Source organism: Echinops telfairi, unplaced genomic scaffold (assembly GCF_000313985.2).
Source record: "Echinops telfairi isolate 266 unplaced genomic scaffold, ASM31398v2 ScPeMD7_7424;HRSCAF=8462, whole genome shotgun sequence".
Taxonomy (NCBI): domain Eukaryota; kingdom Metazoa; phylum Chordata; class Mammalia; order Afrosoricida; family Tenrecidae; genus Echinops; species Echinops telfairi.
The window spans coordinates 20654322-20673828 of NW_022111324.1; the positions used below are offsets into that span (position 1 = coordinate 20654322).

Genomic DNA, 19507 nt, shown 5'->3' on the forward strand with positions numbered 1-19507 from the left:
AGGGCCAAAGGAAGAGAGGAGCCCTTTAGGGTGCAGTATAGCGCTGATGAAACACATAGCCTTCCTCCAGTTCTTTAGCGCTTCCTTTCCCTCCCCACCACTATCATGACCCCAATTCTGTCTTACAAATCTGGCTAGACCAGAACATGTATACTGCTACAGATAAGGGCTCATAACACAGGGAATCCAGAACAGATAAACCCCTCAGGACCAATAAGGGGAGCGGCAATACTAGGAGGGTAGGGGAAGTGGGGAAGGAAGGGTGAACCCATCACAATAATCGACATATGGGCTCCCTCGCAGGGGGATGGACAGCAGAAAAATGGGTGAAAGGAAACATCAGTCGGTGTAAGATATAGGAAAAAAGAATAATTTATAAATTATCAAGGGGACATAGGGGAGGGAGGGGTAAAATTGAGCTGATACCAAGGCTCAAGTAGAAAGAAAATGTTTTGAAAAAGATAACAAAAAAAAAAAGAAAAAGATGATAACATGTACAGATGTATTTGACACAATAGATTATATATATATATATGTATTTTGATGAGAGCTAAAGAGCCCCCAATAAAATAAAAACTAAAAAAATAAAGGGAAAAAAATCTGATGCTATGTATGTATACTCAAATGTAAATTGACATCAGATCTAAAAATCTTCCATTTTCCTGCTGACAAAAATTGCTTCCAAAATTTATTGACCAACTTGAATATATATATAAACTTGCACTAATTAAGTAGCTTTTAAGAAAATTATTTACCTATACAAGTATATGTGTATATATAAATTTAGAAATATTTATTTTTCTAATCACATTTGATATCAGTGTCTATTACTCTCAGAGCTAGCTTTCCAATCATCTTCCAAGGTCTGAGGCATGCCACTGATCACGTTCATCTTGTGTTGGAGAGGAGTACTTTTTGAGTCCAGGGATAATCCTAATACTAAGCATTTTGTTATGCATTTGCTTAACATTAGGCTGTTTAACCCCCTTCTGTGCCATAGGTCAGCAAGTCAAAACCACCATCCCCTCCCTTTCAGAGTTAGGATCTCAGAAACCCATAGGGGCAATTCCTTCTTCCCTGCTTTTTAGGGTTGCTACAAATCAGAATTGACTCAGTGCCATTGGGTTTTTAGTGCTGTAGATAATATTTGCGATTAGTATAACAACAATATATGACTTTTAAAAGTAGTATCAAAGTGTATTACTTATTATACTTGGAGTTAGTTAAAACGTGGGTCAAATTTTATCTTTTTCACAGATTCCACTAGGTTGGTTATCTATGTAAGCTCTAAAACGACAATGATGTAGACCTTTCTTAGTGAATGCCTTGTTGGATCCATGCTTTGTTTCTCTTATTACGAGAGATTGCTTATAGACTTATGATTAAGCAACTGCCACTTACCTTAGGGATGACTTTTAATCTTGGATAAGAAAAGAAAATTTCGTTTGAAATGTAGACACCTGTGAGGGGGCATCCAGTTTGTTATCTTTTATTTTCATTTTCCATATTTTTTGAAGTCTTCTCATCCTGTTTTAATGGTTTATGCTTGCTAACTCACTGATTAAAACGAAAGGTATTTGTTTTGTATATGCAACAGCAACTACAAAAACTGCTTATGGGGTCTGGTTTCTTGGGTGGGTGTTTAGGGTCGTAGTATTTTAATGGAGCATGTCCGTTAGGCGGCCTAGTACAGAGTTCAGTGCTTCTGTTCTCCCTGTTAGTCGTTTATCTGTGTAGTGCCTGGGGTCTTAAAAGCTTACATGCCACATCCAGCGTAAAGCAGTGGGTTTCTGTTTTCTTAATGCAACAGAGGGGAGGGAGAAGGGTCAGGAATTGGAGGAATATATGAAACGTGTGGCTAATTGCGTCCATGAGCCCTACTGCCTTTTCCACGAGCCCATCCTTACTAAATGTTTTGATCAAACAGAACCCTGATCTGGAGTCATGAAAACCTGATGAACCCCTGAAACTATTGCCTGACATAGTCATTAAATCTTAAACCCCAAATCTCCTTTGTCTCTATAGCCTTTTAAAAACTAAACGCTAGTTATTTAATCAGAAAAACATGAGCATTGTGCTCTTTTGAAAAACAGGGTGCTTGGTTACAGTTGAAGTTCAGATTAACACCAAGTATTTCTGTAGTCTTCATGAGATATTGGAGACATGCTTAGGTGAAAAACATTCATTGCTTACCTCAAATTCAAATTTTACTGAGCATACTATATTTTAATTTGCTAAATCTGGCAAAGAGCTGTCAATAAAATTTTAGGTCTGTAAAGCACTTTACTGCCACCAAATCGATTCTCTCAGTGACCCTATAGGACAGAGTAGAGTTGCTGCCAAGAGTTTCTGAGGCTATACGTCTTCATATGGGCACACAGCCATATCTTTTTCTGAGGGAACAGCTGATGGGTTTAAACTCCTAACCCTAGGTTAGCAAACCAAATTGTAACTCACCACAAGGCATGAGAGCTTCTTAGATCTGTAGATTAAAAACCAAACTCAGTGCCATGAAATAAATTCTAACTCATAGCAACCCTACAGGACAGGATAGAATTGCCCTCTTTATGGCAGTAAAAAGCCTTATCTTTATTCCGTGATCAGCTTGTGCTTCCAAACTGCTAACCTTCCAGTTAGTAGCCTAACGTGTAAGCTACTTTGCCACCAGGACTCCTTAACTCTGTAGATAGGCAAGTTCATATTACGGAGGGTTGTGAATGAGATTAAATTGCAGGTCAGTGAGAATGGAATAGGTGGTAACATTTAACTGAATGATTTTCTTAAGGTCACTTCAAGGTCTAAAGTGTTACAAATTTTTAAGTACTTACGTTTTATTTGATGCGGCAGGGTCATACAAGATTGTGTAATTGAGTCACAGACTCTGGAATCCTCATACTTGTGTTGTAAAAAGACTTAAGATCTATTAATATTAATAGTAAATTAGCTTTGTTTAGCTTGATGTTAAGCCAGTTCTGTTGTCAGTAATAGAATGCTGCTTTCGGTACTTAAACATCCAAGGAACTATGGTAGTTTGTCTCATCAAATTCAAGGAGAATTTGAACACTCTGCTTTGGGAATGGTGGTAAGGATAAGTCGTTAGTAGCAAGAATTCAATAACTATCTTTCTGGATATTTTAATTATTTTCCAACCTCTGTTTCAAAACACAGAATTTCATAGTTAAGAGAGAGGGGTCACTTGGTTTGGGCAGAAAGGCAGGGCATTGTAGTGCAGCTCGCCTGGCCACTGGGTGTCTGCCCTCAATTTTGAGGATTTTCCAGAGAAAAGTAAAAATGTGGAGAAACTTCCAGCAATAAAAAGTGTCTTAACTCTCCAGAATTGTAGAACTTCGTTCTGTTAATGCGCACACACTTTTATAGAAAGGGAATGTTATAGCTAATGTAAAGAGCAAGGATGTGGAAAAACATTCTTCCTACTTCTGCTTCTGGAAAATACTTATGTATTTGTTGCAACATATTTAATTTGCTTCTTTTTAGCACTTCAAGTACTGCATTTCACATCTATATAGTATACTACTTATTGCCCAACCACTAAGGGAGCCAACTGCAATGAGTAAGAATCAGATGACATGGCTGCAAATTATGACTTGTTTCTTGGTTTATCGCTTGTCCAAATAATCCCTTCTAAGAAGGTTTTGCATAGTGTTATCTGATTTATTGGCAGACTGCTGGGGAGACACCGCTAAGTATTTTCTGCAGAGAGATTCTCTGATTATTGATAACATTAATTGCACTGTAATAACAAACACAAACATCATAATGGTTTTGATGTGCTAGAAGTCTGTTTCCTTTTTGTGTAAAAGCTGCAGAGGTAGGCAGTCCAGAGCTGTCTGCAGAGATCCAGTTTCCATGCGCAGCATGCTGTCCTTTTCCCAACCTGATTCAGTCTTCTAACGCTCCAGCTGTTGCATCTGTCTCCAGAGCAACAGAATTGAGATAACGAAAGACAGAGTAAAGAACAGGCAGCAGCTCCCATTTGTAAAGAACTTTTTGTTGATTGCAACAAACCAAGTCTGCCTTTATCTCTTTGGCAAGAATTAACTGCAAGGAGAAACTAGGAAATTTACTTCTTTTTTTTTTAAATCGTTTTATTAGGGGCTCATACAACTCTTATCACAATCCATACATACATCAATTGTGTAAAGCACATTTGTACATTCATTGCCCTCATCATTCTCAAAACATTTCCTCTCCACTTAAGCCCCCAGCATCATGTCCTCATTTTCCCCCCTCCCTCATCCCTCCCCCCTCCCTCATGAGCCCTTGATAATTTAAAAATTATTATTTTGTCATATCTTGCCCTGTCCGACGTCTCCCTTTCATCCACTTTTCTGTTGTCTGGCCCCCAGGGAGGAGGTCACATATAGTTCCTTGTAATCAGTTTCCTTTTTCCAACCCACTCTTCCTCTACCCTCCCAGTATTGCCACTCACACCACTGGTCCTGTAGGGATCATCCCTGGATTCCCTGTATTTCCAGTTCCAATCTGTACCAGTGTACATCCTCTGGTCTAGCCAGACTTGCAAGGTAGAATTCGGATCATGATAGTGTGTGTATGGGGAGGCGGGGGAAGCATTTAGGAACTAGAGGAAAGTTGTATTTTCCATCGTTGCTACATCGCACCCTGACTGGCTCGTCTCCTCCCTGAGACCCCTCTGCAAGGGGATCTCCAGTGGCCTACAATTGGGCTTTGGGTCTCCACTCTGCACTCCCCCCATCATTCACTATGGTAAGATTTTTTGTTCTGATGATGCCTTATACCTTTTGATAGCCGGGCACCATCAGCTTTCTTCGCCACATTTGCTTATGCACCCATTTGTCTTCAGCGATCGTATCATGGAGGTGAGCACACAATGATATGATTTTTTTGTTCTTTGACACCAGATAACTGATCCCTTTGGCACCTCGTGATCACACAGGCTGATGTGTTCTTCCATGTGGGATTTGTTGCTTCTGAGCTAGATGGCCGCTTGTTTACTTTCAAGCTTTTAAGACCCCAGACGCTATATCCTTTGTAGCCGGACACCATCAACTTTCTTCACCACTTTTGCTTATTCACCCACTTTGTCTTCAGTGGTTGTGTCGGGAAGGTGAGCATCATAGAATGCCAATTTAATAGAAGAAAGAATTCTTGCATTGAGGGAGTACTTGAGTGGAGGCCCAATGTCCTTTTGCTACCTTAATACTAAACCTATAAATATAGTCACATAGCTCTATTTCAAAATTTACTTATTCTTGATGGTCATGTGCCCATGCAAAAATCTGGGGTTCCAGTATTAAAGAAAGGGCTACGGGATGATAAAGTTGACAGCTAACAGTCTCCCCTGCAACTGTCCTTTTAATGTTCCTCCTCTTGATCTGCTCACATCTTTTGTAAGAATGGCTGCATTCTTTTGATTCCCCCCACCCCCCTTATTGTCTAGTCTTGCTTGGCTTAAATTCTGAGGTTTCTAATCTACTATAATATTCAAAAACAAAACAAACTCATTACCTTTGTGTTGATTCTGATTCATAGCAACTCTATAGACTAAAATAAAAATCATGTTAAGCCAACAATGGAAGTCAAGTGAGATTTACTCAATGTATGATTGGCATCTGGCAACACTTCTTACAAGAGAGTCAAAGTGTTCCAAAGATGCGAGATGTTCTGAAAACTTTATACCCACTTTATTGACATTGCAATGGGAATGGTCACATAATAACAAAGTACCCTAAAAGAGGAGTTTGTTTCTCAACAACTTCAGAGAGAGAATTCTGCAGAAGAGCCTAATGCCCAAGGCAAAATGATCTTCACATTAGCTAGCCTAGTCTATTGTTTGACTTGAAAGGGGCCTGGGAACCAGTTTTCTTAAGGCTCAAAAGGGCCACTTGAACTCTCCCCAGAACACAAACTGCTGCCCTCTGGTTGACTCTAGGGTCAGGGTAGAACTGCCCTTGTGTGTTTCCAAAACTTTTCCCCGTGGAGGGGCTAATGATCTCTAATTTTTGAACTTGCTGTTAGCTGCCCAATGCATAACCCATGAAACCACCAGGACCCCTAGCAATCTGTATTCCAGGGTAATTAAAATCACATTCTGCATGGTCTCTGTATTACCAGCTTTGCTCAGAAAAGTCAGGTTTGGGCTTTACCTTCCTGGTACTGTGAAGTTAAAACATTGTCTCTTTGTAAGCAGTAAATCAGAATCAAGTAATTCATGTGGACTAGCAATATGACCTTGTGGGGTATAATTTGCTTTGAAGTCAATTTAAAGGCAAATTTTGAGAAGCCGATAATACTATTCCTAGTATATGAGGGGATACCCAAAACAAAGTAGAATTCTTTTTCCAAAGCGATGTATTTATTTCTATAAATCAACCTTTCACCTTCAAAGTACTCTCCATTGCACTTAATACATTTGTCAAATCTGTGATTTCATTATTGGAAACATTTTTCAAACTCATCTACTTGGATAGCTGACAGGACCTTCCCCATATTTTTCTTTACCTCATCTACATTGTCAAATCGCTGTCTTTTCATGTCCCTCTTCATTCGAGAAAACAAAAAGAAGAAAAAAACATGGAGCGAGGTCAGGTGAGTGGGGCCAGAGAGGCATGCTGTATTTTGCCACAAACTGTCACACCGACATGCATGAACAGGTGCATTGTCGTGGTGGCAAAACCAGTCCCCCATCTGCCACAAATCAGGCCTTTTTTGTCACATACTGTTAGGCAGCCTTCTTAGAACCTCTATATTAGTGGTTCTCAACCTTTGGGTCGTGACCCCTTTGGGGGTCGAACGACTCTTTCACAGAGGTCACCTAATACATCCTGCATATCAGATATTTACATTACAATTCATAACAGTAGCAAAATTACAGTTATGAGGTAGCAACGAAAATAATTTTATGGTTGGAGTGGGGGTCATTAGGAAGGTTGAGAACCGCTGCTCCAAATAGAAAGCTCGATTAACAGTCTGACATGGTAGAACAAACTCCAAATGCACTACAAGTTGACGTTTTCATCTGTTAGGGAAGTTGACGTTTTCGTCTGTTAGGGAAGTTGACAGATGTACAGAATGAGGTTTGTCATCCATTGACATTTCACCTTTTTAGAAACTAGAAAACCATTCATACACTTGAGTTTTTCCCGTAGTGGTGTCCTTGTAAACTGTGTTCAACATCACAACAATTTCTGAGGCATTTTTCCCAAGCAGAAACCAAAATTTCACAGCTGCATGTTGTTCTCTTAAATTGGCCATCACAAAAAAACGAAGTTAGAGCGAAACTTTTACGAAAAAATTAACTAATCAGAGAGAACCTTCCCAGGTGATGCCACTGGGTGCACTAACTCAGAGAGTTGCTGGATGCTCACTTAGCTGCAAAAATGCATACAACGCAAGCTCCGCCCAGCAGAGCATTTTTAAAGGGGCTACCCTTTTGGGTACCAGAACCCTGGTGCTGTAGTGGTTACATGTTGGGCTGACAACGGCTGGGTCAGCAGTTCGAAAACACCAGTTGTTCAGAGGGAGAAAGCTGAGGTTTTCTAGTCCTGTAAAAAGTTATAGTCTTGGAACCCCACATGGACATTTCTACCCTGTCCTATAGGTTGCTAGCTGTTGGAATTGACTCCATACCAGTGGGGTGAGAGTATTTGTTGGTTGGTTTATTTTATAGTTATTTCTCTTTGAAAGGGTAATCTGTCCATAAATCCCCTCCTACCCCTTTTTCACTTTAAAATTCAATTCAAGTAAACAAAAGCCTGAAATTCCTTTTAGAATTTATCTTTCTAAAATGCAAATCTAAACATGTTTATAATTTTGTACTTGAGTGCCTTTCATTTGCTCTTAGGCAAAAACAAAACACAATCTTAAAATGGCTCTTTGAAAGTCTTTGTAGCCTCCCTGCTTTTCCAGCTTCGTTCACTTTACTTCGTATCCTGTTTATAGAGAGCTTGCTTTTTATGGTGTTAGTTCTCCACTCCTCTAATCTTAAAGCCTATCTAAATGCAGTTGAGCTAGATAACCTTTTTGTTTCTTTTTTTTTTTAACATTTTATTAGGGGCTCATACAACTGTTATCCCAATCCATACACACATCAATTGTGTAAAGCGCATTTGTACATCGTTTCTCAAAACATTTTCTCTCCATTGAAACCCCCGACATTAGGTCCTCATTTTTCCCCTCCCTCCCCCCTCCCCACTCCCGCATGAGCCCTTGATAGTTTATAAATGGGTATTTTGTCATATCTTGCCCTGTCCGACGTCTCCCTTCATCCACTTTTCGGTTGTCTGTCCCCCAGGGAGGAGGTCACACACAGTTCCATGTAATCGGTTCCCTCTTTCCTACCCATTCTCCCTTTACCCTCCCTGTTTTGCCACTCACACCACTGGTCCTATAGGGCTCATCCGTCCTGGATTCCCTGTATTTTCAGTTCCTCCTATCTGTACCAGTGTACCTCCTCTGGTCTAGCCAGACTTGCAAGATCGAATTCGAGTCATGGTAGTGGGAGCAGGGAGGAAACCTTTAGGAACTAGAGGAAAGTTGTATTTCTCATCATTGTTACATCGCACCCTGACTGGCTCATCTCCTCCCCGAGCTTTTCGTTTCTTTAAGCACAATAAAATAACAGTAATTTTGTTTAGTGGTTTTTATAAACTTTCCTGTTTTAATTGCTACTTAATATGTAGATGAATGTAGTAGATTTAAAATAGGCAACAGACTAAATGGTACCATTTGCTTATATTGTATTTTTGTTCATTGTTGTGTTATGAAAGATTAGTTCATACTGAGGGTGGAAGGGGTTGGACAACAAATAACTGTATGATAATTATGTCAGGTGCTATCGCAGGTATTTAAAATATTGTTTTTAAGCCACACGGTACTTTATTTTATTTTTTTTTCTGACTCAAATCAAATTAGATCTTTATCTCAACTTTGACACAAGTAATTGCTCAGAAGAGGAGCTCTGGTAGTGTTATGAGTTGGGCTAAGATCAACAGGTCTAAATCACCAGCTGCTCGGAGGGAGAAAGACTGGGCTTTCTTCTCTTATAAACAGTTAACAGTCTTGGAAACCCACAGAGGCAGCTCTACCCTGTTATAATCAATTCAATGACAGTGAGTTTGTTTTGTTTTGCTAATTTCTCAGGAAAATAGAGTAGCAGCTGACACACAAGTGTTGACCTAAAAGCTCATTTTTTATAGTATTTTTTTATAAATACTCAAGATACCTTTTTTCTTAGTCCGATACTAGTTCAAGTATAGATTTCCTGAACTACCCACATACATATTTTACTGCCGGGAAATTGAAAAGGCATGAATGAAACATTTTAAACATAAATGGTCCCCTTTAGGTCCACATCTCCAGTTAATGGTTGCAGTGCCCCCAATTAATGGTCACAACTGGGGTGTCCACAATTGGGGTCATAGGTAGAGAGGGTTGTGGAGGAAATTTACCAGGAGACCTGAAGTCTACCACCATATTTGAGAAGCCTAAAATTTCTTTCCTACTCTTTTCCTCTTTCTCTTCTTAGAGTACTCTCAACTCTAAGGGGAGGAAGGAGAGAAAGAAAACTGGAATTGGTCAGATGGAAAGGATGAGGAAATTGCTTTAGGTCTTGTTACTCACATGACTAGAAGTTGCATGCTTTCTGGGATTTATGGCAGAGGGTCATTTGTGGGTGAGTTGTGAGTGAGTCCTAAGAGCTTGTGCCATACGAAATTTACTACTATGCACCACTTAACTTTTTAGAATCCGATTTTAGCAATGTTTACTTTTTCTCTCTCTCTCTCATGTTCCTTTTAATCTACTACTTAATTAGGGACGAGAACTAGTGCCAGAGCATAAGGCACTAAAAAAGTGCCAGCATTCCTCTTGCCTATCCGTGGTACCCCTGCTTCACCTTTCCTTTCTCCTCTTGTGGATTCCCATGACACTTACACTACTTTGCTTGATGGTGTCCCACAATTCCATTAGGCTTTGCCCAGCGTTGTGACCTTCCCTCCCTCCCCCCAATCTGTTTTTGGACTCGTGGGCTTTCATAGAGATTCTCTCCCTTTGGCCTTTTCTTTTGAATAGGCCATTATTTGCAGTTTCTTTGTATGCTTTCTCAATTTCTACTGAATCTGTGGACCTAGGAATTTTATCATATTTGAGCATAGGTCATACATTGCTGACTTCCTCAATTCCCTTATATATTAAGAACCCAAAAACCAAGCTCACTACCACCAGAGTCGATTCCAACTACTAACAGTCATGTAGGACGCATAGAACTGCCCTCCTCTGGGCTTCCGTGACCGTGACTCCCAGAGAGCAGCCGGCGGTTTTAAACTGCCTGCTGACCTTGCTGCTAGCAGTCCAGTGTGTGACCCATACACTCCCAGGGCGCCTTCTTGGAAGGCTAATTTTGGCCCTGCACCTCTCAGGCAGTCATGGTCTTAGTTCCTTGTTCACTTACCCACTGAGAGCATTGATTCAGACCCAACTGAGGGTTCGTTCTCTCAGGCAGCTCCCAGAGAGAACAGGCACATTTCCCAGTCTGCCAGCAAACTCTGCCTGGCTCACTCCAGACCAGGCTCCACCTTTGAGTAGGAGAATCGTGAACCAGCTCTACTACAACTTGCAGGGCTGCCATCCCAGGAGGGGTGTGGGGTAAGGACAGCTGAAAAAGACATTTTCCTACTACCATTAAGTGCCATCCTTTTCTTATCTTAGTGTCTGGTTAGTTTTTGAAGCCTGCACTACGTTTCAGATTTCTTAGAGTTGAGATTACAGATTTCTGTTGTGGCTTTTGCTGGTGCGCATTAGTCTCTCCACATTGCCATCTTCTCAGAATCCCTTCCATGCTTTTCCTTTAATCCTCAGTAAAATGTTGATGGGATTTTACATTTAACCCTTATTCCTAAGACTTTTCCCACAGAAATCCCCTTGGATAACAATTGACTTTCTTCAAGTCTCCAAGGAATTCCATGACCTTTCTATGAAGAACAAGACAGTCCTACCCCCACCCCATCCTCTTATTTAATTCTTGCCTAAAGATCATCTGGCATAGTTTTTGTCCTGCGACACCCACTAGAATCAGAAGCTTCTTGGGCATGACTTTGTTGTTTTGTACATCATTCATCGTTGTACCTCTAATGCCTAGAACAGTGCCTAGAATCGTACCTATCGCCTAATGAAACAAATCAATCTTTTCCCTTTTTATATATTTTTTTAATATGTTGGTACATGGGAAACAGGAGGCCTGGTTGCATAGTGGTTATGTATTGGGCCTTGAGAGGAAGACAATGCTCCCTACTTGGAAACTTCCACAGGAGCCCATAATATCACCGTGAGTCCGTATTGACTCAAGGGCAGTGAATTTGGATTTTTTAAATTTTGGTACATGGGACAGAGTTTTGTTAACTGGGGTGGGGTCTTTTTAAAAAAGTAGTCTAAAAAAAAAAGTAGTCTAATTCTATAGATTATTTTTTCTTTGTGTCATCTTTTTTTGTTTGATTGATAGGGATACTTGATTCCCATTGTAAATTAATGTCAAAATGAAGACAGGAATATAAGGAAGATCAAACAAAACAGGGACTAACAAAATATGATTGGTTAACTTAAGGCGGTCACGGTGGGTCAGTGGTGGAATTCTAGGCTCCATGCCGGAGGCTGGGGGTGGGGGACGGAATCCCTGTTCCCAATCCCCCTGTCCAGTGCACTTGCAATGTAGCCACCACTTTCCAGAGCAGTTTTGTGTGTTGCTATGATGCAGCCTCTAAGAACAGGTCATCTTAATATGAAAAATAATTTTAATAAAAATTATGTTGGTAAGCCTTACTTCAAAAGGTTAAAATTTACAATTGCTCATTTGGTAATCTAGAAAAATCTTTTCCATTTTGTACTTTTAAAAAACTGTGAATGTGTACATTTTAGGAGTTTAAGAATCACCAAAGATCAAAATGTATAGCAATTTTATGAAAATAAAAATATTTTTGATTCTGTAAAATACAAGTATGGAGCTAGGAGTGAATGTTACAATGCCAAAGTAGGTCTGGCTAGAGGTGACATGTTCTAAAATATCAACACTGGCACTTGGGCAGCTGCTTGAGAAGAAAGAGGACTTACAATTTTATCTTAATGTCATTATATAATGAATATTATATGGATATAATTTTTTTAAGAAAAAATACTCATCCACTTTCATCATTTCTGTTACTTTTGATTTTAGTATCATTTTAGGAATTAATTTAGATTATTACTCTGGCGTTTTGGTTTAAAAAGGTTAAAACTGTGTGTTGCTTTTTTGGTAGCCATTTCTCAAACGACATGTAAGCTGTAGAAATCAGTTTTCTTCTTGTATACTCCGTCACTTAGCATGATCTTTTGGTCCTGCTTTTTAGAAAATGTCAATAACACGCATATTGTTTTAGTTGTTAATGCTTGCTTGATTTTGTTTTTGGAATTCTATAGCAATTGAAACCATATTTTATGAAGGAAGTTGGCACTCACTTTGATGATTTTGTGACCAATCTCATTGAAAAATCTGCATCAATAGATATTGGTGGTGGTACTCTCACATCTTTTTCTATTCTCAAAGGACAGAACAACCATAGAGCTAAGTAAGTATGCGTATTACTTTCATTGAACGTAATCATCAAGTATTCCTAGTGGTTAGAGGGTAGGCACTTCAGGATTTATACCCTGGCTGACACCACTTATTATTGGCTGTGTATTTATTGCACTAGCAAGTTATTGAACCACTTGAATCATCAGTGTCTTCCTTTCAAAATGTGGGTTATAACCCAACATGACTCATTTGAGAGAGTGCTAATTCATAATAATTGAGCCAACGCTTTTTGAGTGCAGGCTATGAAAATCCATAAATGTTCTTTATGAGTTAACTTACCTAAACCTAATGTTGTTATATGAAACAGGTACGGTAACCATTGTCATATTACAAATTAGGAAACTGAGGCACAGAGTCATATAATGTCCGAAGTCACACACAGCTGGAACTTGAACTCAGCCTGGTAAAGAGTTCATACTTTTAACCTTGTCACAAGGATGCCTTTACACTGTACTTGTCATCAAGTACAGTGTGGTTGGAATATACTTTTTCTTTTGCTCAGTCATCCAGAGCCCAACAGGGAGGCTCTTAAACATGAAGGTGTGCCAGTTTACCCTTCTGTGCTTCCCTGGGGTTTATGCTTCTTGGTCTCTCTGCCAGTCTCTGCTGTTCTGGAAAGCAGTTTTGACCAGGAAGTATGCAAGTGAAAGTGCCAGAGGACTGCAAAAAAAAAAAACCTCACAAAAATAGCCCCGAAGTAGACAGTCTTACTATGTTAAAGTGCAAATTTTCAGTATTTGGAGGCAACCAGTGGTAATGGGGGGTTTTAGAAGTCCTTTGGCATTAATAGGGCATCATAAGCAGCAGTACAGTTTTAGGAAATAAGACTACAAGTGCTATGTTAACTGAAACAAAGTATGGCTGGCGCTAGGTCATAACCAACTGGACGGTTAGGAGGAGCAAGAGTGATTGTCAGCTTGTGATGAATGGAAAGCATAGCTCCAGCGACCCCTCGAATGCACTTCAATTAGGTATTCCGAAATACCTCTTTCGAAAAAGGTACGAGCGTACCTGTCGACCTTATAGATAATTCAGGAAGAAATGCTGTGATAACCCATTGAAACCCTTAACAGAGTACCTGGTATATAGTGAGAAGACACTTAGATGCTAAAGCAGGCTCTTAGAAATAGGCTTAAATTTATTAGTGCTTCAAGTGCTTATGTTTGTTTCAAATATTCCTCTTCCCAGAGAGCTGAGGGCGCCTCCCGAACAAGGAAAGATTTTTGTCATAAGGCGATCTCTGCTAGAGTAAGTACTTTTATCTTTATTTTTAAAAAGCACTACAACTTGATATTAGAATCTCTGATTCTCTGGTTCTTGTTCATTCTTTCTGATCATCTGATTCTATATTCTTTTCTTTCTTTTTAAAAATTTTTATATGAAATTTACATCATTTTATTCCAGTGATTGGCTATGGGTAATCCACAGGCATTTTTGTTTTTCTTCTGTTTCCAGTTTACCTGTATCTAGATTCAAAGTAAGGGTTAGTAATGTGGTTATCTGTTAAACTCCCTGAAGTTATGCCACAAAAAACTTGTTACCTAAAGATCTAGAACCAAAGTTTTAAATTGGATTAAGTACTTAAGAATGTTTTGAAGTTTCTGTCTTCTTAATATGTAGTTTATTTATTTTTTTAAATTTTCTTTTAATGACTTAAAAACTTGATAGTTTTACAAGATACTTCATTAAGAGCCTTGCTTTTGTGGATTTTATGAAAAACCCACATAGCAGATTGCTTCTGACATACAGCGGCCTTATGGGACAGAGGAGAGGCGCTTCATAGAGTTTCCAAGACTGTAATTCTTTTCTTTTTTTTTTTGTTAAGCCGATTATTGGCATTTCATCCACATATCATTCAATTCAATAGTTAAGTCATATCAAGGAAAGTTGTATAATCATTATCACAATCAATTTCAGAACATTTTCTTCTTTCTTGTCCTCATTGTTATTAATTATATACAAGGGGGTACCCAAAAAACCCAGAATTGTTCCGGGTGGAGCAGAGCTTTAGAAGTACGTGTTTTCTCCACTAGGAGAGCATCCAGCAACTTGCTCAGAATTAATGCACCCAGTGGTGTCACCTGGGAAGGTTCTCTATGGTCACAGTGAATGTTTTCATAAAAGCAGTTTTGCTTAAGCCTCATTTTTTTGTGATGGCCGATTTAAGAAAACAGCATACGGCTGTGAGATTTTGTTTCCTGTTCCGGAAAAATGGCACAGAAACTGTTGTGGTGGTGAACGCAGCTTTCAAGGATATCACTATGGGGAAAGCTCAAGTGTATGAGTGGTTTTCTCGTTTCAAAAAGGTGAAATGTTGATGGGTGACAAACCTTGTCTGGCTGTTTGTTATCTTCCCTGACAGATGAAAACGTCGACTTTTACTGCATTTTGAGTTTGTTCCACCAGGTCAGACAGTTAATCCAAAAAGGCCTGATTTGTGGGGCTAGTTTTGCCACCATGACAATGCACCTGCTCATATAGCCATCTCAGTGTGCCAGTTTGGGGCCAAAAACAGCATGCCTCTCTTGCCCCACTCACCTGACCTCACTCCATGTGACGTCTTTTGTTTTCATGAATGAAGAGGGCCATGAACCGACAGTGATTTGATGAAGTAGAAGGGGTGGGGGAAAAAAATGAGGGAGGTGCTGTCAGCCATCAAAACAGATGAGTTTGAAACAAATGTTTCCAAGAATGGAATAGAAGATTTGACAAATGTATTAAGTGTACTTTAAAGGTGATAAGGTTGCTTTGTGGAAAAATTAAAATACATAGTTTGGGGGGGAAGAAATTCCGGGTCTTTTGGGGGTAACCTCTCACATATATTTTTTAATTGTGGCAAAAATATACCCAACAAAACATTTTTGTGTATATTTCTATACACAGTTTCTACATGTAGAATTTAGTAACATTGATCAACACAAAAACACTTTTTGTGTTGTACAACCATTATTGGTTTTCTTTTCCAAATTATCCCAGCATTATTAACATAAACTCAAATGTCCCTTAAGCATAAACTTCCTCCTTCACTCATAGTAACCATTGGCAACTTTGGTTTCTTCCATTTTTTTAAAGTAGCTTTCTTGATATAATATTCACATATCTTACATAATTAAGTCACTTTAAAAAATTGTTTTATATACATCATCACAATCAGTTCTAGTGCTCCCTCCCCTCGCTCCCATTCATTGTTTGCTCCCCTATTCCCCTCACCCTCTCCACCCCTACCTTGATAACCATTGATCATTTATTGTCTCTATGCATCCACTCTTTCTGTGCTTTATAAACTAGGAAACCTAACAAACAATTTTTAAAAAAGAAACAGAAAGAAGAAAATAATAATAAAAAGTTAATAAATAAGTAAGAAAAAAAGCCCCCCATTAATATTTTAAAAGCCAGAGAAGAAATTGCTGTTGTAGAACAAATGAAAAAATATTTGCGTCTACAACAAATTCAGGTTGCGTCAAGAAGGGAGGTCAACTGACCAAGTATCATATTATTCCAGTGGTTCTCAACCTTCCTAATGCTGTAACTCTTTAATAAGTTCCTCGTGTTGTGGTGACCTCCCCAACCATAACATTATCATTGTTGCTACTTCATAACCATAATTTTGTTACTATTGTGAATCGGGCAACCCCTGTGAAAGGGGTTGTAACCACAGGTTGAGAACTGCTGCTTCATACCATATAACATGGTTCCATCCACTGTATTCAAGTTTACGGTAATCTCTGTCTAATAGTAAAGCTGTTTGAGACACTCGCCTGTGGCTAGAGGGTAGCTGTCAGAGGCTTAATCTAACTAGAATAGTCTGCAGATTGATTTTGGCCATCCACTGTCCTCCATACCCTACAAATTGGAAGATCACAAAGCTCTGATACTTTTCCCTTCATCATATTTGTCATTGTCATCTTTGCATCACACAGGCTAGTGTGCTTCTTCCATGTGGCCTTAATTGATGCCTGGCCCAAATGGATGCTTGTTTGAATACAAGCCTTTAAAAAACCCACAGTATTCCAATTGATAGTTGAGCACCATATGGTCTGCTTTCTTCAGCACCCTTATCTTTAGTGATCTCTTCATGAAGGCAAGTATGGAGTAAGGCCATGTTAGAAGAACTACCTGTTCTTGGATTGAGGCTAGAATTAATTGGGAGCCCAGAATCCATCTGCATGTCATGGGTTATGAATGACTCTGGTTTACTTTGGCAGTCATATTATGATCCAAAAAAAACAAAACAAGAACAACAAGAACAAATCAAAATTAACACCAAAATAAAGCAAACAAAAACATTGTCAACTCCTGGAGTATAAAGCTATTGCATTGATAGCATCAATAATTTATCCAATGGCATAGAATTTATGTACTCCTTTTCTGATGCATTTTTGCGAGTATACTCTAACTGTGAGCTGCAATACATGAGTTGTTGCTTTGTTCAAACTGATTTCTTAATTCATTGAGCTCTGATTACACTGAGCATAGGGGTTGGTGTTAAGGGGAAATTTCCTGTAACATTTCTTACTAGGGCAGATCCTTGCCTGTCAGATTAATTAATACCTGTCATTAATGCAATGGGAGCATTGAGATAACTAAATATAAAATCAGGAGCCCTAGTTGCATAGGTGGGCTACATATTGGGCTACTAACTGCATGGTCATCAGTTTGAACCTATCAGCAGCTACATAGGAGAAAGATGAGGCTTTTATTATTTGCGAAGACTTAGAGTCTTTGAAAACTACAGGGGAAGTTCTACTCTAACTTATTGGGTCACTATGACTTGGACTTGATCAGTGACAATGAGTTTTGGTATTACAATAAAAAAATTTAATGATAGAATTATCACACACACCCCAAAACAAACCAACAGTTTTACCAAGACAAATTGAAATACCTACCATATATATTCGTGTATAAGCCGAGTTTTTCCAACACATTTTTAATGCAGTTTTTGTGGTAAAAGTAGGTGCCTCGGCTGATGTTCAGGTTGGCTTATCCTTGAGTGTATATGGTAAATGAACCGAGAAAACAGAATGCTTTTCTGTAACTCACTTGGGTTTTAATTAGAAGTTAGATATTTTCAATCCAGAGATTTTAGCATTTTAGATTGCCTGAAAAGCCATGTAGATAGTTGGCATATATCCTTCATGAAAACCGGGGTTAAAAACTTGTTTTAAGTGGATTCTAAAGGTATTTATTTAGGAGGAGTCATCTAGAAGTCGTTGTTGTACCCTGAAATAAAATAAACCAATTTTAATTAAATAAAGAAATCAGAAAAGATAGCAAATATGAAAAAAGATCTGTAAGTAGTTAATCTTTTCTAGATATATAGAATGGTAATTGTCTCCATTATAGAAAATCTTTCAACCTTGACATCTTGGAAATAGCACCTAATATATATTAGTTGAATTAATTATAGGGACTAGATTATAAGGCTATCCTTTTGTGGGGGAGAGGGGCCGTTTTAGCATTTGGCACATGTCCCTGCCACCTGTATGCAGATCAATTGGTATTAAAGAGTTTAGTATCTTTTTTATTCTAAAAGACTATCATTTTCTTGGAAGGAATATTGCCCTAAAGCCATTAAATGTCTCTACTAAAAGTTTCATATGTAAAGATGTGGGGTTTTTTTTGTTTTGAGATTATTTTGGAGGTGGAATTAAATATCTACTAAACTGCGTTGAAGAAGTCTTTTAAACATTTTTCACTTAAATTTTGATTACTAATTTTATTCTTTTGAACTAAATTTTACAGTGAGCTGTTAGAGGTGGACCACATCAGAACCATCTATCACATGTTTATTGCCCTCCTCATTATCTTTATCATCAGCTCACTAGTAGTGGATTACATTGATGAAGGAAGGTAAGAAAACAAAAAGGTCCATTGATGCGAGCGAAGTGAGTTTTCACTCTCTGTACTTTACTAAAAGGTAATTTCATTAAATTTGCTCCAGACCACCACCACCCGCCTCCCCTCAGATGCTGCTGCTGTTCCTTTCCTCTGGAAAGTAGGCCCCAAGTGAAAATTGTTTCATTTGAAGTCTATATTTTAACAGTAATTTTTCCAAGTGGGAGAAGTTTGTATATGAGACTCAGTCAAAGTATTGCTACAAAATCATAGAAACCTTATTAAAGAAAAATCTCAGAACCGTGAGGAGTAAGTACTCCTAACATATCCTCCATCTCGCTCTCCAAACATTGCTGAAGGCAGTGCTTCCATCTCTCAGACTTTCCCGGGAGAATTCACTCTTCAGTTTATATCACATCACAACAGTAGTTTCAGCATCTTCAAAGGACGCAAATTGAGTTCTTTATTATAAATGTTCTTTGAGTTTGGAGAACAGAAGGAAGTCTGAAAGGGCGGGACCAGTGCTGTAGGGTGGACGGAGTAAGGTTACCCACTGAAATTCTCTATGGACATCCCTTGGTGTACCTTTAGAAGGAATGGGTACATTGCTGTGATAGAAAAAAATGGCATAACTTTTCCCACCATTTTATGAAAAACTAGCTCGAACTTCTCTTAAAACTTCTCTATAGCAAGCCCTTGTGAGCATCTTGTGCCCTTTGAGAGAATCTTATCAAGAGTACCCCTTTGGACTCCCAAAGAGATGCCATCATCTCTGAGCTCTGATTCTTCTTGAATTTCACTGGTCCAGCAGATCCCCCTTTTTGACTGGACCTTTTTTGAGTAGACTCAGCAGGACCAGTTATGATGGGACCTTTTTGTGCAGGCACCCCCACAAGACTAAAACAAACTCACCACGGAGAGAACTTGTCTGCAATCTTCTACTGATCCAGACACAGGTTCAAACAGAGTGGTTGGAATAAACACACGTGTATGTGAACTAGACCCTACGAATGCATTCTAACTTACCCTTTTCTACTCTGGAATATATTACAATTGTTATTTATT

The 19507-nt window shown here is 38.8% G+C and overlaps 1 protein-coding gene across 1 annotated transcript in view; it reads left to right on the top strand.

Annotated features, from left to right (window-relative positions):
• Positions 1–19507, top strand: part of SOAT1 (sterol O-acyltransferase 1) — a 48098-nt gene that overhangs the window by 14738 nt on the left and 13853 nt on the right. The window contains exons 3-5 of the mRNA XM_004706700.2: positions 12448–12596; positions 13793–13852; positions 18350–18457. Coding sequence (XP_004706757.2) covers positions 12448–12596; positions 13793–13852; positions 18350–18457 — 317 coding nt within the window. The remainder of the gene's footprint in view (positions 1–12447; positions 12597–13792; positions 13853–18349; positions 18458–19507) is intronic.